The sequence below is a fragment of the Camelina sativa genome, chromosome 2 (assembly GCF_030686135.1).
Source record: "Camelina sativa cultivar CO46 ecotype springtype chromosome 2, ASM3068613v1".
Lineage (NCBI taxonomy): Eukaryota > Viridiplantae > Streptophyta > Magnoliopsida > Brassicales > Brassicaceae > Camelina > Camelina sativa.
Window position 1 is genome coordinate 21168062 of NC_141881.1, and position 27407 is coordinate 21195468.

At 35.4% G+C, this 27407-nt stretch overlaps 3 protein-coding genes, 1 long non-coding RNA gene and 1 pseudogene across 5 annotated transcripts; 3 read left to right on the top strand and 2 right to left on the bottom strand.

Moving 5' to 3' along the window:
- Positions 1–234: 234 nt before the first annotated feature.
- On the bottom strand, positions 235–2144 carry LOC104727174 (E3 ubiquitin-protein ligase BIG BROTHER-like). The gene is made up of 6 exons (XM_010446205.3): positions 1921–2144; positions 1482–1549; positions 1187–1318; positions 924–1078; positions 638–746; positions 235–520 (listed from the first exon to the last, which is right to left on the bottom strand). Exons 1-6 carry the CDS (start codon positions 1961–1963, stop codon positions 488–490), a joined length of 540 nt encoding a protein of 179 aa, XP_010444507.1. The 5' UTR covers positions 1964–2144; the 3' UTR covers positions 235–487.
- A 9902-nt stretch (positions 2145–12046) lies between these two features.
- On the top strand, positions 12047–12691 carry LOC109127636 (stamen-specific protein FIL1 pseudogene; annotated as a pseudogene). Its single transcript, XR_015573880.1, has 2 exons — positions 12047–12428; positions 12531–12691. The product of XR_015573880.1 is annotated as a stamen-specific protein FIL1 pseudogene (transcript).
- A 3491-nt stretch (positions 12692–16182) lies between these two features.
- On the top strand, positions 16183–20777 carry LOC104727191 (homeobox-leucine zipper protein HDG7-like). Its single transcript, XM_019235634.2, has 8 exons — positions 16183–16409; positions 16505–16622; positions 16698–17192; positions 17288–17389; positions 17469–17681; positions 18073–18235; positions 18331–18686; positions 18772–20777. Exons 1-8 carry the CDS (start codon positions 16183–16185, stop codon positions 19147–19149), a joined length of 2052 nt encoding a protein of 683 aa, XP_019091179.2. The 3' UTR covers positions 19150–20777.
- Positions 19265–20710, bottom strand: LOC104727184 (uncharacterized). Its single transcript, XM_010446216.3, has one exon. The coding sequence runs from the start codon at positions 20708–20710 to the stop codon at positions 19367–19369; it is 1344 nt and encodes a 447-aa protein (XP_010444518.2). The 3' UTR covers positions 19265–19366.
- Positions 20778–26062: 5285 nt separating the features above from the next.
- Positions 26063–27104, top strand: LOC104727201 (uncharacterized). Its single transcript, XR_758194.3, has 2 exons — positions 26063–26396; positions 26619–27104. It is a non-coding gene; the product is annotated as an uncharacterized LOC104727201 (long non-coding RNA).
- Positions 27105–27407: the final 303 nt, after the last annotated feature.

Consider the following 27407-nt stretch of genomic DNA (forward strand, 5'->3'; position numbering starts at 1 on the left):
TTTTACTTTTGCTTGAACTCTATATAGGGATTGGACATTACAATTAACACATCAGCGAGAATCGTGAGACCAACTCTATTTGACCAACGGAAGGGTTTCTTACGAACAATATTGTGAGGAGTGGTTAGGGAAAAAAAACTTGTTATCTCCCGAACAATCAACTTTCGTTTTTGGTCTTGAATTACAACGATTTTTAAAAAAAAGTTATATACAAATTTTATGTAGATACAAATCTTGAACACAGATAAAAAAAAATTTCTAACAAATTAAGTTACATTAATATTTGATATTCTCATAAATTATTTTGTATTTTGATAAAATTTAATATCAGCGGGCAAATAATACTGAATATAATAAATATTTACAATAAATGAAAATTCGTCTAGTTTAATAACTATATTTTTTTAGTGATAAACTAAAATTAACCATGCGAACAAAATACATTGTTGTTAATCATTATTATCCGACGAGAATGAGCATTAATATATTAGAAAACATCTCGTTTGCACACGCAGCATACCTGCATAAACGAAACAATTTCATTTTCATTAGAATATTAAAGATGAGAATGTATTTTATGCTTGTTGGAAACAAAAATTGCCGTATGTTATTGTGTATATATGTCATACGTACGTACCCTGTGTTCTTTCAACCACCGTGATATGCAATCCTTGTGGTAGATATGCTTACATGGCAAAGTGATCATCTTATCTCCCTTCTCGTAGTCGACTAGACATATCGAACACCTACAAAGTATCACCCAAACCAAATCAAACGAAAATTATAATATTGGTCTAATCCCAAAGCTTGTATTTTTCATACTAGGCCAAGATTAATAGACACATTGAATTTGAAATCAATTTGAGCAAGGATATATATATAAACTAGCTAGTTGAACGATGTATATTGATCCATGGTCGTACTGAGTATCATTGGCGACAAACTTCTTTTTCTTTTGCCACCACCACTTGAATTTGGGTTTTTTTTCCCCATATTTATGAGTTGGTAATTTGGATATTTTCCACTCCGGCAAGCCGTTACTGCTTTGTCCCACTGATTCTTCTATCTCATTCGAACCCTGCTCATCCATAACAGTGGGGTTATATGAGTATGATACTCAGAGTTGTCTCTTAATATTCTATCATGAAATAGCAGTATGAATCAGCTTGGACAGAAGAGTACATACCTCATAAGCAATATTGTCGAGATCGAAAGTGTCAGGACTATGTAATGAGATATCTGAAAAACTACGTCTAAGTGTATACGGATCCGGGGAACTATTACTATAGTTATCATAGCCATCAAACCTTCCACTCGTCTAATATTTAATAAGAAAACAAAGCAAAATTATTGATAAATTAGTTGTCAAATTCTAGAGTTGCTGACCAAAAAACAAAAAGAATGTGCGTTTCATTTTAGAACTTATAAATGAATATAACAAAAAAAAAAAAAAACTATAGTAGATCAGTCAATATAATTACCAATGGAACATCATGCATGTGGAAGTACGGACAAGGACAGTACGGACAGTGAAATCGCGGAGCATTTACTATAGGTTAAACGGAAAACAAAAAATATACATTAGCATTAGTGATACAACATTTTGTGTTTTACTATGATTTATCAAGGAAAAAATGTGCATGCACTAAAATTAATAAAAAAATTTCAATCAATTTTATGTAATATTTAGACTTTTTGGCTCAAACCGAACCCTGTCAAGTGTCAAAGCTAAACGTGAAAGAGTATAAAACCTCAAGTCTACAAGTTCAATTTCTTACATGATCAAAACAGCCTATGTTTCAGGCTATGGTCTTAAGTAACATATCTAGTTCGATCGAAGCACATCATAGTTGATTCAGATAATTTTTTTTGTATATGGAAATGGAGTATATGTATATATACTATACGCATGTAATTTACCTATACAAGTACACGCATAACATTCGGCAGGACCGCGAAACATTGATTTCACTTTGAAGATGGTGAAGAGATTGTCGTCGTTTAACGATGATTGGTTTCTAAGTTTCTTTCAATCAAATATAAAAGAACTACTCACAGTCTCACACCTTGTTCTTTGTGATCATCTCCCAACAATGTATTTATAATGAACATGTTTAAGCTTTTTCTTGCTAGCTATTTTAGGTAATCATCATATCTCTAACCAATTAAATATTATATCAATTTAAAAGTTTCATATAGTAGAAAACGTGTTGAATTTGTGTAAAGACCATAATAAATTGTGATGATATTATGATAACACGTCATATCAAAATCTTATATGTGTTATATATTTATGCTTTAAAATCCAGAGATAGTTAATTTTCTTAATTGAATATTTATATAGAGTAAAATATAATAATTAAATTTAATTTAGATTATAATTGATTAATTAGAAAGATATGTATATTGATAAAAGGGCATTCTCAAAAAATATCATTTTTTCCATGCACCTTTTTAAAATTACTTTTCCATATTGACCATTTTCAAAACTACCCTTCTTTATGTACAAAAGAACTAAATTACTCTTTTTTTGAGTGACAACAAAAATATACAGTCACCAAAATCAAAGAAAACAAAATCCGACAGAAAATGAAAAACATTTCCGCCAAAAATTATGTCTTACCCACCAAAATAAATAAAAAATCCACTAAAATCGAAAAAATTTCTCGCCAAAAAATTTAAAAAAAAAAAATTCCGCCAAAATTACGAAACTGGATTTTCCCGCCAAAAATTTTGAAATTTATATTTTATAAAAACCTTATAAAAAACTTGTAAACCCTTTTAAAATTACTATAAAAACTTTACAAAAACCTTTTAAAAGTGTTTAAAAGGTTTTTAAAAAGTTTTTTAAAGGTTTTTTTATAAGATTTTTATAAGACGTTTCCAAAGTTTTTATATTGTTTTTTATACGGTTTTTATAAGATTTTTAGTTATAAAAACTTTATAAATGTCTTATAAATATTTTTAAATCCTTTAAAACCTTATCAAAAGCCTTGTAAAATTTTTTTGTGTGGGAAACCTTTTGGCGGAAAATGTTTTTGGGAGATTTTCAAAAATATCCCTTTTTCTATGTCACTTTTCAAAAATTACCTTTCATGGTGTCCATTTTCAAAAATACCCCTTTTAATATAAAAAATTACAAAATTATAAACCCTAAACCCCAATACTAAATCCTATCCCTTAAAAACTATACGCTAAATGTAAATAGATAATCCAAACCTAAAAAAAAAAGTCTAAAAGTTAATTTAACACAGTGTAATTGTGTAAAAGAGAAAAAAATGAAAATGTTCAAAAAGAAAAGCATTTTTGAAAAGAGTATGCCAAAAAGGACATTTTTAGCAAATTCTCAGTTTTTTGTTGAAATTTTTTGTCAAATTTTTTTTGACAAAAACATTTTTGGCGAGAATTTTGTTTTTGATTTTTTTTTGCGGGAAAATATGTCGAAAAATGTTTTGCGGGAAAATTTTGTTTTCATTTTATTGATTAAAATATCTTTCATGTAAGGATAAAATGGTTATTAAATATTAAAGGAGGACAAAAATAAAAATGACCAGAAAAAATGATATTTTTGAAAAATGGTATATTAAAAAGGATATTTCTAATAAATTGTCTTGATACAACTAAAAACCTATCTCAAACAAATTTATTTTTCAAAAAATATTATGATTTCAGTGGATAAGTTTTATCTTTAATTTCATCACTTTACGTTTACTAAATATACTACGTAGTAACATGCACTATGTGCGGGATAAATCTATGCAGATAAAGCTAGAGTTATGAGTAAAATTATTTTCTAGAATATAAAATTTGTTTGTATAAAAACAAAATATAAAACCTGTTAGAATATGTTTAGATCAAACAATTATGTATCAACTAAATATATAATCTGCTATTTCCTCATTCTATGCAAGATTTTTTATTTTCTTTAAATTTTTATTTTATTTTGTATAAGAATATATTTCACCCGTGAAATATTATACTAATGATATTAAATAAGTCAATTGCCTATACTAATGATTATTGTGATAATTTTATTTTTGAAATTTTATTTATGTGAATAGTAATCAATTTTTTTTAATAGGTGAATAAATTCGGGTTTTGAAAACGTTTTAGATCTAATAAATTTATTTTTTAATAATTAACTATGTTATACAAATGATTAAAATAAATTTTAAAATTGAAATGTTTGATTTTATTTAATTAATTGAAATGGAATATTCCTTAATCATTCAATAGCAATTATGTGTAAATATCCAAAAATGAGACAATAAATTCATTGGTGTCTCGAGCTCTATAACAACGACACATCATCATTTTCTTAAAAATGCTTCTCTATTAATATATAGGAGATATGTATAGCAAACCAATACTCCACGCCTTATAAAATTTCTGGAGAGAACAGTTAATTAATTAATTTTCCATTAGTTAAATTAAGTTTCTCTTTCTATATATAGTTCCACTTTAAGGATTCTTTAGTTCATGTTTAAATCCATCTTTTTCAAGCATTTGTTTGCTTAAGGATTGAATTGAAGTTTTGAGTCAAGAATGTGTATACTTCCTTTTTTTCGGCATGGGACCATAAAAAGGTGAAACGACCCGACCCTTCTTTTTTTTTTTAATTAAAAACAATATATATAATTAATCATCCCATACTACTTAATTAACCAACCCAAACCACAACTCAACATTAAACCAGCAATAACATTAAGCACAGCGGAAACATACCAATAATACAAAACCAACAACATCATCAATACAATAACATTCTTAACCTTTCTATCCGGCAACCTAACATAACACTAACCAAGGTTCCAACAACATAACCAACAAATCCAATAACACACAAACGAGACCCTAGATCATCCTCCTCCTCATTGCCATGATTCCACGTCACAAACCTGCACACCACAAACAACAATTGAGATGCGTAAGTATTATCACAAATACTTAGTGAGGCAATCCTCCCATCTACTGGGCTATACACACGCAACTGAGAAACCAATGCTTAACAAATAACAACCAAACACAAACAAACCAGGAAAATCACGAAACAAGCAACTTGGTGTCGACCGACACCAGAGAGGTGTCGATCGACACTCCCTTCGCAGACGCGAACTGCACGAATCCGAACGACGAACCTCCGTTTCCAATCATCTCTAATCCGTTCCAACCTCACCCAAAACCTTCAGGAACCTATAAGAACCATAACACAACCACCACAAGCAAGAACAACACCACTAACACCACCAATCAAGCAAGAACAACACCACAAAGCACCACCAATCAAGCAAGAACAAAAAGGATTCTCAGGCTTAGATAAGCCATGGTCATGCACTCACCTTATCAACTGATTATAACAACGAATACAACCAGTTGAGACTCTCCTAACGTCTGAAACAGCCCAGCAACGCCCTACAACAAGCCACACAACCAAAAACGACTTATAGCAAAACTGGACAGAAACATCAGAAAAGAACAGTCTCAAAGACGAATCCCTAAAATAAACACCAACCGTTAACTATCAACTCGCTCCGGTGAAAAGCTACCCCTAGACGTCACGAAGCTTTCCACAAATTTTTAGCACGATCAGGCACAACACGAGACCACGATCTCAGTTACAATCTCCGATGGTCCCAACTCGCGTCTGAGAAAACGTGTCTCACGAAACTGCCAATAACTCATCGAGTTTAAATCCAAATCTAATTCTGTAAAAAGGCGAATGACGATGAAAGACTTGGTAATAAACCTACCAAATTTCATTACCTTTAAGAACGATTTGATATGCCGAAATTGTTTCCTCCCAAACCCTAACGATTCTGATCTTTCTCCTTTAATCTCCTTCACACCACAATAGGCTCTCTCCTCTCTCTCTATCTCTGCAAACGGCGACCAGACACCCTAAAACCCTTAATTTGTCGCTTCTCCACTTATATACTCGGTTTAGATAACTAAACCAAACCAACCAAACCAAAATCGCGAATTAAAACAAACCCGACGAACCCAGAAATAGTGGAGTCGATCGATGCCACAAGGGTATCGATCGATACTCACACCAATGTTACAATTCTCCCCCACCAATAAGGATTCGTCCTCGAATCCCGCAACACCGTCCATCCGTCAAGGACCTCCATGCCACCGTCAACACGGCCCACACGTCCTCCGACCAGACTGAACACCGTCAGCCAAGGTTTCCCGTGCAACTGTCGCAACAGCCCGCACACCTTCAACTGAACAACGAGGTCTCCCTCTAGTCAATATACTCACATCAAAGACACTATTTGCTCACAACTCAGTGCTTCCCCCGTCCGTGGTCGCAACCAACGAATCATGCCGGCTCGCAATCAGGCCAACCGCCTTAAGCTACGGCATCCAGGAAGTCACTCACACACACACTCCCCCCGCTCTCAGGTCGCAACCTTCGAGTCATACCGGCTCACTGTCAGGCCACAGCCTACAGCTACGGTATCCAGGGAGTCTCACACGCCCACTCCCCCCGCTCTCGGGTCGCAACCCTCGAGACATACCGGCTCACTGCCGAGTCACGGCTCACAGCTACGGTATCCAGGGAGTCTCAAATATCCCGCTCTTGGGTCGTCACCCTAAAGCGCGCTCTCGGATCGTCATCCGAAGCAGACATACCACTCCCACTCTCTGGCCACAAAGTCCATCGAGCTATCGATATCACATGAGTTGGGCCCACACAATCTTGAGCAAACAAGTCTGATGTCAACGAGTATCTCCTGACTAGATCTACCTCGACACTTTTCATTTCTAGAAACTTTCCTCTTTTAGCATTGCGCCTTCACGAAAACTCATAACCCGAACACCACCATGACCACCACCCGGTCACCCTGGAACACCCTACCCTCAAGGTATTTCCATACACTTTTCAAAAATAGAAAAGCTCTGACTCCTATAACACTTTCCATTTATAATGACATTCTATTTATGGAAACTATCCATTTGTAGCAACCTTCTATTTATGGAAACTTTCCATTTATAGAATTCCCGAGCTATTTCCTTTCCACTGGTTTCACAATCCCAAAACCAAAGAACTCCAACTTTTATTAGAACCTCAAACGCAATAATCGTTTACAACTCCAAATGAAAATACATCATGAACGAAAGAAAACAAAAGCTAAAACTAAGCGCCGGAATGGACACCCGGTCCTCCCTTTGGCTACGCCGCAACCTCCATCATCTGCCTCCTCTTAGGACAGAAAGGCCTGATATGCCCTTCCTCCCCGCAATGATAACACACTCGATGGTACTCCTGCGAATCACCTCCCTTGGGCCCGCTTGCCGACACGTGATCCATGCTCCCGCGCCCAAAACCTCCCTGGCCACCTTGGTTTGCCACTGTCGTCTCTTCCCACCTCCTCTTACGCCTTTGCTCCGACTGCCTATCCTTGCTTGGAATGCCCTGCTCCAATGTCTTCTCTGTCTGAGCCGCTGAACTGACCACCACCAACTGTGACCTCAAGTCATCCTCTATCCCAGCTGCAACCTCAACCAGCTCCGCTCTCGTAGCATAGCTCCTCACTCTGCACCGAGTCCTCAAATCATCCCGCAGAGCCAACAAAAACCTCCGCACCTGAGCCGACTCTGGCTCCCATGCCCGGCCTGCATACCCCACAAGCCGACTGAACTCTGCATCCAGCTCCCGCACTGTACGGTCCCCCTGAGTCAACCCCAAGAATCGTGCCTCCATACGATCAAGAGCCTCCTGAGGAAAATACTTGGAGTTAAACTCCCTCACAAAATCCCCCCAAGACATACCCCGCTGCACCCTCCATGCTGTCACCGACCTCCACCACACACGTGCATCTCCTGACAAGTAAAACACTGTCATATCCACCCTGTAATGGTCGGGACACCTAAGCGAAAGGAAAATATCCTCCATCCGCTCTCTCCACTCATCCGCTACACTCAGATCGGTACTTCCTGAGAAATACCCTGCTCCCACATGCCGCAGCTGCTCCATCATCCGCACATACTGAGCATCCACTACCTCGGCCCCCAGCTGCACACCTACCTGCAAACCCGCCACAGGCTGCACTGCTGGAACCTGCCCACCACCCACCGGCGGCACTACTGGATTCTGCCCACCAACCACTGGCGGCACTACTGGATCCTGCCCACCAACCACTGGCGGCACAACTGCTGGAAGTCGCTGCAAAACCTGAGCTAGCAAGTCCATCAAGACATCCTCCCTGCCTGGAGCACCTCCTGCTGCAACCCCCACACCCGGGGCAACACCGTGACCAACACCGTCACCCAAACCAGCCTGGTCTCCAGACACTCTAGAATGAACCTGTGACTCCGCCACCTCCTCACTGGTCATGCTCTGGGCTACACTCACACTGGCCTCAGGAACTTGACCTCGTCCCCGACCACGACCACGACCACGCCCACGACCACGACCACGACCGCGACCAACAGCACCCTCTCTAGCCATCTGCACTACCCAGAACAGAAGGCTAAGCACACAATTCAAAAACCGCACATAGAGTACACATCTTACCGTGGAATCTCATTGAAGGCTCGAAGAGGATGATACTAGGACTCAATACCGCAAACAAATTTACTAACTACTCATAATCAATTCCATCACACAACATCATGCATCAAGCAAAAGGAAAATAATTCACCCAATTTAATACCTAACCGCTCTAACCATCCATTTAACCATCCTAGAACCGTAAAGGCTCTGATACCAAAATGAAACGACCCGACCCTTCTTTTTTTTTTTAATTAAAAACAGTATATATAATTAAGCATCCCATACTACTTAATTAACCAACCCAAACCACAACTCAACATTAAACCAGCAATAACATTAAGCACAGCGGAAACATACCAATAATACAAAACCAACAACATCATCAATACAATAACATTCCTAACCTTTCTATCCGGCAACCTAACATAACACTAACCAAGGTTCCAACAACATAACCAACAAATCCAATAACAGACAAACGAGACCCTAGATCATCCTCCTCCTCATTGCCATGATTCCACGTCACAAACCTGCACACCACAAACAACAACTGAGATGCGTAAGTATTATCACAAATACTTAGTGAGGCAATCCTCCCATCTACTGGGCTATACACACGCAACTGAGAAACCAATGCTTAACAAATAACAACCAAACACAAACAAACCAGGAAAATCACGAAACAAGCAACTTGGTGTCGACCGACACCAGGTCGATCGACACTGGCCAAACATGGTGTCGACCGACACCTAACAGGTGTCGATCGACACTCCCTTCGCAGACGTGAACTGCACAAATCCGAACGACGAACCTCCGTTTCCAATCATCTCTAATACGTTCCAACCTCACCCAAAACCTTCAGGAACCTATAAGAACCATAACACAACCACCACAAGCAAGAACAACACCACTAACACCACCAATCAAGCAAGAACAACACCACAAAGCACCACCAATCAAGCAAGAACAAAAAGGATTCTCAGGCTTAGATAAGCCATGGTCATGCACTCACCTTATCAACTGATTATAACAACGAATACAACCAGTTGAGACTCTCCTAACGTCTGAAACAGCCCAGCAACGCCCTACAACAAGCCACACAACCAAAAACGACTTATAGCAAAACTGGACAGAAACATCAGAAAAGACCAGTCTCAAAGACGAATCCCTAAAATAAAAACCAACCGTTAACTATCAAATCGCTCCGGTGAAAAGCTACCCCTAGACGTCATGAAGCTTTCCACAAATTTTTAGCACGATCAGGCACAACACGAGACCACGATCTCAGTTACAATCTCCGATGGTCCGAACTCGCGTCTGAGAAAACGTGTCTCACGAAACTGCCAATAACTCATCGAGTTTAAATCCAAATCTAATTCTGTAAAAAGGCGAATGACGATGAAAGACTTGGTAATAAACCTACCAAATTTCATTACCTTTGAGAACGATTTGATATGCCGAAATTGTTTCCTCCCAAACCCTAACGATTCTGATCTTTCTCCTTTAATCTCCTTCACACCACAATAGGCTCTCTCCTCTCTCTCTATCTCTGCAAACGGCGACCAGACACCCTAAAACCCTTAATTTGTCGCTTCTCCACTTATATACTCGGTTTAGATAACTAAACCAAGCCAACCAAACTAAAATCGCGAATTAAAACAAACCTGACGAACCCAGAAATAGTGGTGTCGATCGATGCCACAAGGGTATCGATCGATACTCACACCAAAACAACAAAAATTGGTTCGCGGATGTTACAAAAGGATTATGTTTCATGTGTAACACTGTAACTTAAACTTTCACTGTGAAATGAATACTTACATTCTTATCAAAAATAGAAAAGTTAAATAATTAATAACACTAATCTGAAGAAACCTTTGTTTAAGGGGTTTGTTTGTTAGTATTTCACTAAACCTCTGTTCCAACTTGATTGGATACGCTTTGGTTATTTAGGCCCTTACATATTGAGGTTCTTGGATCTAACTCTTCTATCTAAAGCCGGATAGGCGTAAAATGTTTTTCTGTTTGTAATAAAAATAAAACAAAAATCCTCTTCTACCTCAAACTTCAAGGGAATCATTTAAGCTTTTGGGATGAATTGACACACCTTCGTCAATACAATCACATTTTCTTAAAATCCTACTATATTAATTGAGAAGTACAAAAAATAAACTAACTTTAAAAAGTATAAAAAATTACGTTCAAATGCCATTAGAAATATTTAAATACAGTAGAGGCTAAAATCATTGAGAGTATTATAAAGATAATTAATAATTAATAATCATTTAATTATCTAATTAATCAGAAAATCCTAGGTTACGTAGATACTCAATCGAATTAAGTAGGATACATTGACCAAATAAAAAATATATCAGTTTTGTGAAACACCTTAGATTTTTAATCCCATATAGTATCATATATATTTACCATATAGTATAAAGAGTAATGTTGAAATGTTGAAAATCATAGATTTCTATTTACACATATTATTATTGCTATGATAAAATAAAACTATTAATATTATTATTAGAAAAATTAGTCACTCACATTTTATTCATTACATTATTGGTTTTTCTTATTTTTTGTTTTCATTTAAATTAGTAGGATTTTCTTTAAATTTTTCAAATTCAATAAGGATAAAGTTTTCAGCTACCTTTAATAACAAAAAAGAGTAATGTTGAAAGGTTGAAAAGTCATATTATTGCTAATTACACATATTATTATTGATATCCAGAATAAAAATTATTAACATTAACACTATAAAAATGAACTCATATTTAAGTCATCAATTATATAGTGTTCTACCAGAGATTAAGTCATTTACACATCATGTTACTATATATATCCTTTACAAACAGAGTTTATAGAACTATATAAAGATATTATATGATTCAAATTAAACGGAAACTTACCGAATATCTTTAGGCAAATGGCTATAAATCCTAAATTACAAATCTGTCAATGTGACAATCTTTTTACTTATTTTAGAACTAGAACAAGGATGTTGTTTTATTTTATTGACAAATGTTTAAACAATTTTATTCATTGTTACAATTCTGGAGTTTTATTGACAAAGATTTTCAATAAAAAAAAATTAAAATACAAAAATTATATAAGCAAACTGAATTTATGATCACAAATGAATATAAATAATATAATAATAAAATAAATTATTACAAATTTACATAAATGAAAATGTTCAGCCAGCGGTATACCGCGGGTTAGTACCTAGTATATAAATTAATTTGCTCTTTTCTTATAGTGAATACTGAATAGTAAATACCATATCCATATGTATATATACATGTATAAAAATGAATATATCAACAAAACATTAACTAAGGAATCACAATTCACAAGCATGCATATTCTCTCACTTTCACACATTGACACACACACACACACAAAAAAAGGTGCACCTTAGCGTGACCTCTTTCGTTAGGTAGCTCACAGATGACGAACCTAGACCCGCTCTTTACCATATGAAGATCCAATCCTCTTCCACTCTATATAAACATCAATAGAACCCTAAACACTTATATAGATCAAACAAAAATACCCCACATTATCAAAAATCATATTTGCATAAGATAAAGAAACAGAAGATGGCAGCCTCGTCCAGCTCTTCCAAGTTGATCATGAAGGTGACAGTGATGGTGATGCTCGTTGTGGTGGCAGCGACGGTGGTCGATGGGCAGAGCTGCAATGCACAGCTGAGTGGACTGAACGTGTGTGGTGAGTTTGTGGTTCCTGGAGCTGACAGGACCAACCCGAGTGCAGAGTGTTGCAATGCTCTTGAGGCAGTGCCTAACGAATGCCTTTGCAACACGTTCCGCATTGCCTCTAGGCTTCCCTCTCGCTGCAACATCCCTACACTTTCCTGCAGTTGATATGGATCTTCCCATATCAATTCAAAACGTTATATGTAAGTGGCTAAAAAGCTTACCAATATAATTAACATTTATTACGTTGATTGTTATATATGCATAATTTATGCATCTAAGATCTCTCTTATTTCTTGCTTTAGGAGAAGCATGACAAGAGATCACGGAGATGGATACATCTAAGAATAAAAAACTCGGAGTTTGAGTTGTTGTTTTTTTTGTTTTTGGCTTTTGTTCGTCGCTGTAAAACCAATGGGTTTGGAATTAAAAAATGAATAATATTGGAGTGAAATTATAATCTCTCTTTTAAATGGTTTATTAACTTAATAAAATAAAATAAAAAACTTGAATGGTTGAACTTCACGTTGACAAATGAATCCTACAGGCAGATCAGCCGTGCAGTGACTTCAAGTCTAGGAAGTTCTATAAACCACAATGGGAAAGAAGTTGCTTTTACATTTGATTAAACTATGATAAAATAAAATAAAACGAATCTTTATTTTTGGGCTTCAAACTTTAGACATTGAGGGTAACCTAACAGGCTTCTAAAATCTAATAATTTCTAAAAAGTGGTAGATTTCTATATGAAGTAAGTAATTACGTCGAGGATTGAAGAGAGGTTGATGATATATAGTGATCTTGGTAATTCGAATCCGTGTAGTTTATTGTTTCAACATTTACCTATTAATTTGTAAAGGCTAATTAACAGTGCCGGCTTAACTAGGTGGGCGGGCAGTGCGACCGCCCCAGGTACATAAATTAAATGGGCATATACGTATAAGAAAAAGGGCATAAAAAAAAATTGTAAGTTAAAAGAGGCACGAAAAAAAACTTTGCAAGTTAAAGAGGCACAAAAAAAAGTTTTAAGCTAGAAAGGAGTACAAAAAAAAAATTTATATGAACCAAAGAAAACCAAAAAAATAATTAGTAAGTTTTTCTATAGGTTAAGAGGCATTTTTTTTTTAGTTTGCCCAAGAGCACATGTAATATGTTTAAACCGGTACGGCTAATTAAGAGAGTTGTATGGATAATTGCTTTATCATGGAAGTATATCTGTAAATCAGGATCGTTTCATGAGACTACTTTTAGCTAGCATGCTACCAGAAAACGCGTGTGACGTAACAATACTGTTAGCGCGTCTCCAAGTTGAACTGCTCGGCGGACATCACGAGCTCGGGCCACACGCTCATCTCCCTCTGTTTCTTTATATATTGTCAACATAATACTATATGTTAATTTTTTTTTTTTGTCATCTGGATTTTCCATTCAAATAAGAAGGGATTACATAAGTGTAGCTTTGTAGTGAGATCAAAAGCTACTACGGGAAAGTGATTTAAACAAACTCGACTTAACCCTCCAAAAAGTAGGCTCTAACAAGTTAGCCATTAAGGGAGATGAAACCCATACCTAAACAGAGGAAAAGAATCTCTCAGATTCAAAGAGTTCATGTAACCATCTGGGATCCCCAATGGAAACATAAGATTGCAATAAAGCATGATCAGGAACACTTTGAGCTATGAGAGAGGCTCCTCTATTTGAATCTGGTTTTTCAAAAAGTACTCTCCATTCTTGTATTCTAGTTAGTAGCAGAAGCAATTCTGATTGTTGGTGTGCATAAGATGGCCAAGCTTTTGGTCTTAAAATCCCCCCAGTCAGTGCTGCAGACTCAGAAGCGAAGATCACTTTCAAGAATTTGTGGCTGATCATACTCTCGGCAGCCCATAAGAAACTTTGAAAATCTGCTTCTTCCCTATTCATAGAACTCTCCAAGGCTTTTCTGCTATGTAGGAGAACTGAACCATGTTCATCTCTAAGAACCCAGGCAGCTCCTGAGACCAAATTTTTGTTTCCTCTTGAAGTGCCTATGTTACACTTTAACCATCCAGCAGGTGGCGGTTTCCACAAGTTAACATTCCGATGTTCCTCTGCTTCTTCCTCCATTTCGCTTTCAATGTTCACCTGTTGAGATAAGCTCCATTGATCTGCATCCTCTCTGATTTTGAGGATTGTATCAAGAGGATCGAACATTTTTGCTTCAAAAAAGAAGGAGTTTCTGTTCTTCCACAATCTCCAAAGAATCCACGGGAATAACCTTCTAGTCTCAATAGGAACACTTGAGATCTTAGCTATTCTATAGAGATAGTGGAAGTTTGAATGCACTGAGAGCTCGTCAAAACCATTTGGGGGAGAGGGGAAGTTTGATAATGCCCATACCTGCCTAGCCAGAGTGCAAGTAAACAATACATGATTGATTGATTCTCCCTCTTTGCCACAAGTCTGACATCTGGAGTCCAGCTTAATTCCTCTTTTCAAAACCAGATCAGTCACCGGCAATGCGTCACTAACTGCTCTCCAGAGGAACGCCTTGATTTTGGGAACAGTTTGAAGAGACCAAACTTTGTGTTTGATGCCATTGAGAGATGGTTGCGACTTTGCTTCCTCTAGCAGCTCTGGGTTCTTAAAAGTGCTCGCCAGCCAATAGCCCGACTTGACGGTATACTCTCCACTCTTCGTATGATCCCAACACCAGAAGTCTTCATTACTGATGATCGGCTTCAGCTTTTTGATGCATTCTATATCATTGGGTAGGAAAATGGAATCCAGGATCTCATAGTTCCAAGTTCTTGACTCACTGTTGATTAGATCAGAGACTCTCAGGTCCCAATCAAACAATGTGTTTTTCCTGTAGGGAGCTCGCCAACAATTATCAAAGATCCAAGGATCCCACCAGACTTTGAAAGACTTCCCATTTCCTATTTTCTTCTTCAACCCTTTTTTCAACAACTCTCTGCCATGGACAATGCTACGCCAGCCAAAAGAGGGTCTCTCCCCAATTCCTGCCTCAAGAAAGTCAACCTCAACACAATACCTACTCTTTATAACTTGAGCAAAGAGACTATTAGGTTCTTGTATGATTCTCCAGGCTTGTTTAGCCAGAAGTGCTTGGTTGAAGTCTTCTAAATCTCTAAACCAAAGACACAATACTATATGTTAATTTAAAACTGTCAAATTCAAGAAAGACTCCTTTACATTTGTTTACAGTTTTAAATGAAGCAAAAAAAAATTAACAAAAGTTGGGTTTTTATATTTTAGTTTATCTTATGTTGCAGTTACCCATGGTTAAAAATTAAAATAATTTAGAAATGGTGAGGAAGAGTCAAACTAGATCTTTTAGGCTTTTTAGCTCAAGGCTTGTTTTTTTAATTTTCTTGCTAAATTGTCAAAATCTTGAGGGAAAATGACAAAAGAAGAAACCCATTAGGTCAAATTCGAAGCTTTCTTGATCTAAGTAAAATTACGGTTTCGTTTTTTTTGTTTTTTTCACCTATCTAGGACATTCTTCGAAGGAATAGGGATTAAAAAGGTCAAAGGTGTATGTATATATATAACTTGTGTTTTTGGGACCCGTTGAGTAAAAATTGTCAAGAGAGAGAGAGAGAAAGAGACAAAAACAGAGTTTTGAACAAAAAAGGGGTAAAGTCATATGATATAACAAAGGAGGCTAGACTAGACACCTTTTTCTCTTTCATTTTGCTGATCTCACTCTTACGATATAGACTAAAGCAAGATTTAATTCTTGTTTAGTCGTCAGAAATTTTCTGTGTATTGATTGAAAGGTATGAAACTTGCTGAACAAGCAATGTTAAACACTGAGAAGAGTAGAAACAGTGACCATACAAAATATATGTTGAGTTGTTGCATTATGTTACAAGTTCACTCGTGGCTTTGTCTGTTTTGTTCTAAAGCAAGATTATTGTCTGTTTTTTTTTTTTTTTTTGGTTGCAGAAAGAGGAAATGAACGGTGATCTTGATGTTGATATGTCTAGAGGAGATTTTAATCCAAGTTTTTATCTTGGAAGGCTTAAAGATGATGATTTTGAGAGTAGATCGTTGTGTGATGATGATAGCTTTGATGCAATGTCTGGTGATGAGAATAAACAAGAACAACGCCCTAACAAGAAGAAGAAGAAGAGGACAAGATACCATAGGCACACTTCTTACCAGATTCAAGAACTCGAATCGTAAGTTGTTTCTCTTTTCAAAAGCATCTAAATTTTCTCATTTTCATCAATTGGTTTTTGAGTTATATGTACTATTTGCTATTTTCTGATTGTAGTTTCTTCAAAGTGTGTCCTCATCCTAATGAAAAGCAAAGGTTGGAACTTGGAAAAAAACTTACTTTGGAGAGTAAGCAAATCAAGTTTTGGTTTCAGAACAGAAGAACTCAAATGAAGGTACTTTTTATCTCAGTATTTGAAATGAAAAAGTTGTGATTTTTATGGGAATGTTGTTGTTTTTATATTGACCAGACACAACTAGAGAGGCATGAGAATGTGATTCTAAGACAAGAGAATGAAAAGCTGCGTCTCGAAAACAGTTTCCTTAAAGAGTCAATGAGAGGTTCTTTATGTATTGATTGTGGTGGAGCAGTTATACCTGGTGAGGTTTCATTTGAGCAGCACCAACTTAGGATTGAGAACGCTAAGCTTAAGGACGAGCTTGATAGGATTTGTGCTTTAGCAAACAGATTCATTGGTGGGTCTATTTCACTTGAGCAGCCTTCAAATGGTGGGAATGGCTCACAGCATTTGCCTATAGGGAATGGCTTCAGTGGTGGAACTTCACTGATGCTTATGGATCTTACCATGGAGGCTATGGATGAGTTGTTGAAGTTAGCTGAATTGGACAATCCTTTATGGAGCTCAAAGAGTGAGAAAGAAGCAATAGTCAGACCTGCGTGTACAAGAGAAATTGGTTTAGTTCTCATCAATAGTGTGGCTTTAGTCGACTCTCTTATGGAGACGGTATGAGAAACTTGTATACTCTCTAGTAACCATTATTTTTATTGGTGCACACACTCACTGATAAATATTTCATCTTTGCTTTTGGGTTGTTACAGAACAAATGGGCAGAGATTTTTGAGTGTATTGTCGCAGTTGCATCAACCGTTGAAGTGATATCCAACGGTAGTGATGGATCTAGAAACGGCTCACTTCAATTGGTATGTTTCTCAAGAACCATAAAGATTATATATTTTGGCCACATTTGCTAATTCAATGATCCTTTTTTGTTTGGGACAGATGCAAGCAGAGTTTCAAGTGATGTCTCCATTAGTTCCAATCAGACAGAAGAAGTTTCTTAGATATTGCAAGCAACATGGAGATGGTTTGTGGGCGGTCGTTGATGTTTCTTATGATATAAACAGAGAAAATGAGCACTTGAAGTCTTATGGTGGCTCTAAGAGGTTTCCTTCAGGCTGCATCATACAAGACATAGGCAATGGTTGCTCCAAGGTAACTTGTCAATTTGATGTCATGGATCTGCGTGAGATTTTCTTGAATTTTTTATAGTTAAGAAGTTTGGTTAGTCGACAAATTAGCCTGAGAACCTGAAGCCTTTCTGTATATCTTATCATAAAACTCTAAAAGATTCCTTTAAGAAATTTTAAACTCATATCAAAGGCTTCATTTTTCAAGGCAAATCTTGCTTCTTTGTCTGGGCTAAATCTAGGCTATATACATTTATAATTAAAAACAATAATATCTCGTTTTGTTTACTTTGATCGATGGAAACTTTTGGTATGTTGTTCATCTACTATGTAAACATTTGTTAGTAAAATGAGTTATTACCACTGGTAACAAACTCAATGTCCCACATATGGTTTAACACAGAGACTTTTAACAGGTGACATGGATTGAACATTTAGAGTATGAAGAGAGTCACATCCACTCGCTTTACCAACCGTTGTTTGGTTCTTCAGTTGGGTTAGGCGCAACCAAATGGCTCGCGACTCTACAGAGACAATGCGAAAGCTTCACGAACCTTTTGTCTTCTCAAGATCACACAGGTTTTCTCTCTTTCTCTTTATTTTCTCTCTGCATTTTGAATCTTGAAATGTTTAGATTTGAAAGAGAGAAATCATTCAAGAATGTTTTCTGATAGGTTTGTCACTTGCTGGAACTAAGAGTATACTTAAGCTGGCACAGCGTATGAAGGTCAGCTTTTACTCGGGAATAACTGCTTCGTCAGTTCACAAATGGGAGAAGCTTAATGCTGAGAACGTGGGACAGGACACGAGGATACTGACTAGGAAGAGTCTTGAGCCGTCTGGTATTGTCCTGAGCGCCGCAACGTCTCTCTGGCTACCAGTGACTCAGCAGAGACTCTTTGAGTTTCTGTGTGATGGTAAATGCAGAAACCAGTGGGATATATTGTCTAATGGTGCTTCAATGGAAACCACGCTTCTCGTCCCTAAAGGGCAACGCGAAGGAAGCTGCGTCTCTCTTCTTCGTGCAGCTGTGAGTTTATAATCTTTTCTGAATCTCTGTTCATTTAATTCCTAATAAATCTCTGTTCTTGGTTACTGACTAGACCTAATTGCAGGGGAAGGATCAAAACGAGAGTAGTATGCTCATCTTGCAAGAGACATGGAATGACGCTTCTGGTGCACTGGTGGTTTACGCACCTGTTGATATTCCATCTATGAACGTTGTAATGAGCGGTGGAGATTCAGCTTATGTGGCGCTTCTTCCATCGGGGTTCTCGATATTGCCTGACGGATCATCATTGTCTGACCAGATCAATACCAACGGCGGTTTGGTGAATCAAGAAAGCAAAGGATGTCTCCTGACTGTAGGATTTCAGATATTAGTGAATAGCCTACCTAGTGCAAAACTCAACGTGGAGTCTGTTGAAACTGTTAACAACCTCATCGCATGCACCATTCACAAGATCAGAGCCGCTCTTCGTATACCTGCTTAGCTAACTTTCTAATCTTGTTTCTCTGTCTGAAACATTTTGTCAAAGTGTAGGAGAGACAATAGAATAATTTACATTTTGTGAGAGTGTAGCAAGTAGAGTAGAACAAAGAAACGAATGGACCAAAGTTTTATATTATGCAAAACTGATTTGTTGTTGTTGTTTCTGCCATTTTCCTCTGATACATAAAAAACGTTGGGAAAAAAAAGCTACAGACTTCTCAAGAAACATACAAGACACCTCGACGATAAAAGACAAGACTTGCCGAAGTAAAACACGACCAAACAAACAGTACCCACCAAGACATCAGCAAACCAACTTGTTTAACGAAATCGCTACAAGGCAAAGAACCACATACCAGTTGCGCCACAGCAAAAGAGCTCAAGTCAATCTGAGACAAGCCGAGGAAAAGAATCACAAGAACCGATGGCGCCAAAAACTGCAAAGCCACAAGGCATAAGTAATGGTTATGAAGAAACATCTTCGCGCGGCTAAAGTCCAAATCAGGAGTTTTACTTCCATGTAATCTCTGATACCAAGAAAGCACCGCTTCGTTCAAAAACATCTGAAGGTTAGGACGAACAGCCATAGCTTGAAGCAAACCCGACAGTAACAAACACAACACCCGAAACTCAACAAAATCATCACTCGACAAGCCTACATTACCAACCAACCCACTACTTCCAGTTCTCTTCACTAAAATCTCAGCCAAGGGATGAATCCAAAGCAAAGAAGTGAACACAGGTACGATATAATTCGCGTACAGAACCATCCTCCCAAACCAACCACAAGAAATGATCGACAGATTACTCCTAATCTGATCAGTTCCAATCCAAAACGACCTTGCACTTCTCCCAGCAGGCATATAAAGAAACCCACAGATACAAGCCATCGAAAACGAGATCACAATACAGCAGAAGGCATCAACAGAACCCAATTGAAAATCAAATCCTTTAGGGAACACACCAGCACTGATGATAATCCCAAACACAAACCCTAAACCCCCAAAAATCAAACTAAGCTTCTTCTCAGATTTCTTAGAAGCAGATCTCTCAATAGAGATCTTCCCTAAAGCAACCAACACCTTACACAAAGCTACAAACCCAAGAACAAGCGGAAAAATCAAACCGTTCCCTAACACTCCATGAGTCTCCTCTACACCGAAGTAACGGTTAAGAAGAAAGCAAGAAACAGTTAAGAAGGATAAAACGAAAAGCGAATTGTACTCTGTGAAATACATTCGAGATCTGAGGTGATCTTCATCGAGCTTAATTCGAAAGATCTGGGCGTTGCTTTCGTCGAATTCGGATTTATCTTTGGATCTGTTTCTTCTCCTGACTTCGACATTGGACTTCGGATCCTCGGTGTTAGATGGTCGTCGAATCGCGGGTCGGAGTCCGTTTCCGGAGTTGTTGTTTTGGTTGAGATTTTCAGGTTGGATGTAGGTACAGAGACCGTGGAGGAAGATGATTGAGATTTTTACGAATGAGAGGATTAGGGCTAAGAAGGCAGATAGTAGGATTTGAAGTGTGAGATTCCTGTAAGTTCCAAGAATCTCAAGCATTGTTCTTCTTCGGTCACTCTGTTCTTCGACTCTCTCTCTTGTGGAAGAAGAAGATGATGTGAAGTATAAAGTAATCTTCCATACTTTTTTTTAGGCCTGTTAAAAAAAAAAAAATTAATGAAAAGACAAGTAAGTAAGCGTTTTGAGCGTCGAACTCGGGACATTTCAGACTCTCTTCTACTGCTTATACCACTAGGATAACAAAGCTTCTTAGAAATATTGTCGATTATAGATATATATCATTTTCGGGCACAAGCTGATGTTTCATATGCACCGTGTACATATTTTGCTCACCAATTTATGCGAGTAAGATTGTGTTATTCAACAGTGAGATTCAACAAATTAAAAAATTATAATATAAATTATGTTTAGTATAATACAATTATATTATGTATTATAATATAAATTATAAAAAATTACATTTATATATTATCGAGCGAGATTTAATTTCAAATAAGTAAAACTATGTACAACGCTTCAATTCAAGTGATACTATTCTATTTTCACTAAATAGCTTCTAAATTTCCCAAAATCAAGCAACTTCTTTTCAGTGGTATCATATCTCTCATTCACTGGCATGCTTGAACAATAGATTACATGGATCTTCATATCAATCATTTGATTCAATCCAAGAATATGGACTATCCAAGAATATAGATGCTCGTATGGATAATGTGGATAGTTTATTGGGTGATGAGGTTTTCACTTGGTGTGAGAAATATCTGGAACTCCTTTGTGCCTTCATAAATCAAGGCTTTAATAGCTTGATTTGCTGGCCAATTCAATTGGTTCATCAGATGACACACTATAGCTTCTTTGAATCTTGTTAAAAGCTTGTCACTTTAATGAGATACAACTAAGATTTAATAGATTAAGTGTGCTAGATTTATACAATATTACTATTTTTGGACATATCTATATCAAATTACACAAAAATTTGGGATTATAATATAAACTAATAGCTATATTCTCTAGCTCCAACCAGTGTCGAAATAATTATGATTTAATACTAGAGATTAACACTTTGAAAATGAAAGTGAAAAATAAAGTTGATTTAATGGAAACGTGAATTGATTATTTGGAAACAAGTGTGAAACAATTAAAAAGTATTTCTTAGTACTTGCATGAAAAGTCAAAAGTATGGACTGTGTTTTTATATTTTGCTGTTTTTTTAATAGAATTTTTGGTTTATAAATTGAACAGAATGTTGCTAAAGCTTCACCTTTTGCAATAGTCAAAAACTAGTGATGTGAAAATATTGAATTTATTTTATACTGTATAATAGTTAACTAGAGATGGCTTTAAAGTGCATTATAAAAGTTGATCAATGTTTTATGCTTTTAAACCATTAATTGTGCATATGTCGTAATTTGATCATCCACAAACTATTAAACCGTATAAAACTATTAAAAGGAGTACAATATAAAGTGGATTCCATACAAAAGTAAAGATAGACGCCAAATTTTAATTTCGAAAATATTGAAAGAAGAAATAATTTAAATAATATAATATTCATAAATGATTGTAACCAAAAAATGTAAATGGTGAAGATTTTGTATCTAACGTAACAACTACTATTATATTCAAATCCTAAAAAATATTTAATGTTAATTATTTGGATTATGAAGAACTAACCATATTTAAAAATTGTTTACAGATAATAAGGAAATTAGAATAAAATCAATCATCCAAATAATTAGCACTTGACATAACAATTAAAAATAACGATAATATAATTTAAAAATAACATCTATCCAAAAAATTTGGAAATCATTTAAAGTTTTTACCATAAAATCAAGCTATTTAATTTGGTGACATATTTTAAGATAATTTATTAAATTAAAATCAAGCATTTAAAATCCAAATTTTACATATGTAAACATTTTTAATACAATAAAATATTGTGCATCCCATATATATAATCGAAACAGGTAATACACAATATTCCACATATATTCTCATTGCATTATATTTTTAAATTCAAAAGATCTGATTTTATTAAACTTAATTTGTGATAATTATTAGCCGACTCTTCTTAGCCTATAAATTGATAATTGATAATCGATCATTTGTAGGGGGTGTCAAAATGGGTAACCCAACCTGACCCGATCCATACCCACATGGGTTAGAGACTTTTGTGGGCGGGTTCAACCCGACCTATTTATTATAATGGATTGAATTTATATACCCAAACCCAATTATATAAAACCCAATGGCTAAATGGGTTATCCATATAAAAATAAAATAAAATAAAATAATTGATATTAAATCTATAATATATTTATATAAAATATAATTAAAACCCAACCAAAGTTTTCAACCTTAAAAATTTAATTTCTAAATATTATAGAAAAATTTCACATTCATTTTAGTCTTTTCATTGACATATATATTATTGTTTATTTTTTTTGTTATTAGCAAAGTAGAAAAACTTAACATTTATTTTAGATATTTTACATAAATTAGTTATAAAAAGAAAATATTTTAAATATTAATATATATCTATATTATATTATATGCATATATATATATATATTATTTTTGTTTTTTTCAATCAACCCATTGGTAACCCATAACCCTAATGGGTTTACCCCGATAAACCCACGAACCCATTGGACGAACCCATCAAAATCCATTTATTTATATGGGTATAAAAACTTAATCCATATCCGTTAAAATAATAGACAAACATGGTAAACCCATGGGTTTCTACCCATTTTGAGACCCCTAATCATTTGCATCTTGAAAGTATCTCTTTTTCATTTTTATTATCATAGTTGTTCATCTATATTATAGATAATTTATCATTTGCAAGTTTTTTTATTTTGAATTTGCAAGAAAACGATTTATTATCCTCATTGTTTAGTACATATGTCATAGCTAATCTTTTTAATTTTTATAATCTTTTTCAGGTGTGTAGAGCAAATCACTTCTCTTAAGGTAATATAACTTTTTAATCGATTTCATGTAATTTTTCAATTAGTTTTTATAGCTATTTGTTTAGAGGGGGTATTGAAAAGATTTGAGTAAGATTTTGAGTAATTTCAAAACAAGCCATCCTCTTCGTTATTAAACGAGAAATAACATTATTGATATCTCATTATCTTTGGTAGCCTGCAAAAAAAAACACATTAGAGTAAACGAGAAAATGGTCTTTTGATAAACAAGAAGTGAATATCATTATGCTTCAAACCTCCAATTCACACGAGACATTAAAAGTCTAGGTAGATTCTGAGTTGTGTCAGAAGACACATTTGGTGTCTCGATTCCGAGTGTGACCTGACGTTTGCTTGAGTTGAAGAACTGGTATTTTCTTGAATTGAAGAATTGGCAATTTTCCAGCTTTTGATGCAATGATGTGTGTCACTGTCACTTCGTCGTTCATCACCGCTTAGTGAGAGTGAGAGAGATAGGAGAACGTTTCTTCCGAAACGAGATGCCGAAGTTTGTACAGGAAGAGTCCGTCGGAGATGAGGAAACTGTTACCGGAGGTAAAGATTCGTTGACTTGCTTTAAGCCTCAAAGATACGGTAAAACTCAGTCTTCAGTTTGACATAAGTTTTTGATATTGGATTCGGTATGAAAGCTACTGAAATTGTTGTTCTATGTTTTCAATTCTCAGGTAGTGTTGGAGACATGAGAACGGTCTGGAAAGCGTGTTCGTGACTATTAGCTGTACATTGGAGTTCTTGGGATGGCTTATCTCTTGTTCAAGTCTTATTAGAGATTGTTGAGGCTTGTGATGTAGTTTCAAGAGATTTTGAGTAAAGTCCTCTCTTTTATTTAATAGCCATATGAAGAGATATCATGACTAATTTTATAACAGGCTAATTGAGGCATGATGAGTGTAATTTTTAACAGGCGTGTGACATTTATATGTGGTCATGTTGGTGTACGTGCTCTTGGTACTGTTGCAGCAAAGCATTTAGGTGATGACCAGTTGCAGGATCGTTACTTAGCCTGTTTCAATGAGGTTAGATTAACCCATGTTATAGCCAGTTGCAGGAACAGAGTTTTTTTAAAAGAATTTTGGAAATCCTTCAAAATTCCATCTTGAAGGCTGTGATTATATGAGTCACATTTTTCAACTAAAAAAAGATGAAAAGTCTCTTAAAATCATTCAAAGTAGCTATATTTTAAAAAGTTGTAATATTTTGAATAACAGTAGATTTTAAGTGAGTTTTAAAAATTATGTATTGAATAACAAGAGATTGTGAATCATTTTAAATGATTTTACATAAATCATAAGTTCAATAACATAGGATTTTAAAAGATTTTTAAAAATCATCAATTGAATAACAAGTGATTTTAAAAATACCTTAAAATCCTCTAAAAAACAAGTTTAATACCCCCCTCTTAATTCATGTACCTTTAATCATCCCCTCGATATGTTTGCAATAAGTTGTTTTATCCAATATTATGTAAATTAATGTTTTTTTGTATTTTGCAGGAACATCTAAAATTGTAATGATATCAAACCCATATGTTCTTATGTGATATGGGTATGTATACGATTTCACTCAATATTTTACCTAAGTATCATTCAGATTATAACTATCAATCTGAAAAAATTATATTGATTTTTTTTCAGGTTATATATATATTTGATTTTTTTCTTATATCAAAATTTATAGTTTAGTTTCTTAAATATGCCCCAGGAAATAACGGGTTAAAGAAAGGAGAGCCATGATCACAAGATTCAAACAAATTAATGTATTCCTAATTTTGTATTTGTTTGAAACATCAATTCGGAATATTAATAATATTTAATTGAATATATAAATCCTATTTCTAATTGTAGAGTAATTTTATACAAATAAAATTATTATTCAAATATATTTACATTAATATATTTACATTAATTATTTTATAGTATTTTCTAAATCTATTTTCTCTCTTTATTTTATGACAAATCATAGATCGATTTCTCCATCATTGCTATATTGTTGGAGTAGTTATCAAATTCATTTTTATAGATATATGTAGTTTTTCAGTGGGTCAGAACATCTTAAAATTGATATATAGGTCTACTTTGCCTATAACAATTATTGGAGTAATTAATCAAATTCAATTTTGAAGATACATATGTAATTTTCAACGGGTCAGAACATGTAAAAAAATTTAGCTCAACCTTATCGTTTTGTATTATTACTGGTGAGTTTGTAATTTTTACAAATGCAATCTTTACATTGTGAATGTGTAATTTTTAGGAATGCATTTTCTAATTTTTTCTTAAAGTTCTTTTTACGAATATATACTTATGTTATGAACTATATGTATTTCTGTAAATATTCCCCGCACTGTAGCGCGGATCCAATCCTGTTAAAAGGAGTACAATATAAAGTGGATTCCATACAAAAGTAAAGATAGACGCCAAATTTTAATTAGATGGCTCAATTTTTTAGGGTTTGGGAAAGTTCTTTGGGAGGAACATGCTCTCTCTCTTATCTCTCTAAAATCTTTTAGCGAGAGAGAATGTTTGTTTTGCCGTCCGGTGTTTTCCGGCTTCTGTCCAACATCTCTAGCTTTTATAGTGGGATGGTTGGCTTTTATCTGGCATCGTTGGCTTTTTTAGCAACGTCGGCCGGCTTTCTTCCGGCATAGGTGGCTCTGATTAGCACCTTTGGCCGGCTCTGCTTCTGGCATAGGTGGCTCCAATTAACACGTCTGGCTGGCTTTGTTTCCGGTATCTTTCAGCTTATATAGTGAAGATATTCTGCTTTGTCTCTAGCTATTCGTTGGTCGTTTTCTAGCGAGTATCAACTTTTGGATCCGATTTTTTTTTGGATTTAGTTTTTTCTTTCTTTTCTCTCCTTGTATTTTAATTGTGTATCGGTTTCAATTGGTTTTAATTGCATATATCTCCTTCAATCCGAGTTTGTAATTCGTTGGTCCTCCCTTGTTTAAGGGGCTCGATCTGGTTGGGAGTTGTGGATTGGTGTCTCTCTTAGTTCTTTGGGATGATTTAGAAGCAATTAAAGCAATTGATGGTATAATCCATATGCCGATACTGGTTGGATAGAGGTAGTTTGTTTGTTTTGCAGGTTCAATGGTGGAAGCTTTTAAGATAAAAAACCTTGACGATAGAAAAGCTGTTAATCGAAGATGAAGAAGATTTTCAGATTGTGCTAAGTGGAGTCTTATTCTCATCAACCTAAACTGGGATCTTGCCTTTAAATCTTTGGGCAAAGAGTAAGATCGGTCGAGCATTCAGTTTTCTGGTGATTTCGGCTGGGATAGTTGCCTTCCGGCGACACAGCAACTGCTGGAGATCGGAGATTTCCACCCCTTCGTTTTTCCACGTGTCTTCTTACATGTTCTCCAATAGCCACGTGTTATGTGTTGTATTTGAGCTTTCCATATCCAAGAGTTATCTTATTGAGTTTTTGTTTTATTGGGTTTGTATTGTAGATTTGGTAATTTTGGCTTGTAATTTTGGCCTGTTAAACTAGGCTTCAATCAATAAAAGACACTCTTGGGAAAAAGAAAAAAAAAAAAGACACCAAATTTTATAATATAATCATTTGACAAAATGTTTGAAACAGACTTAAGAGTAATCTAGGATCATGGGAAACCATAAATACGAGGTAGTTTTATAAGAGTGTTAGTCACACGTCCCATGGCGTAAAACAAGAGTAAAATTTGATTTATGTTTCAAACATATTCTATTTCATTTCAAGAAAGTAAACAATAGGGG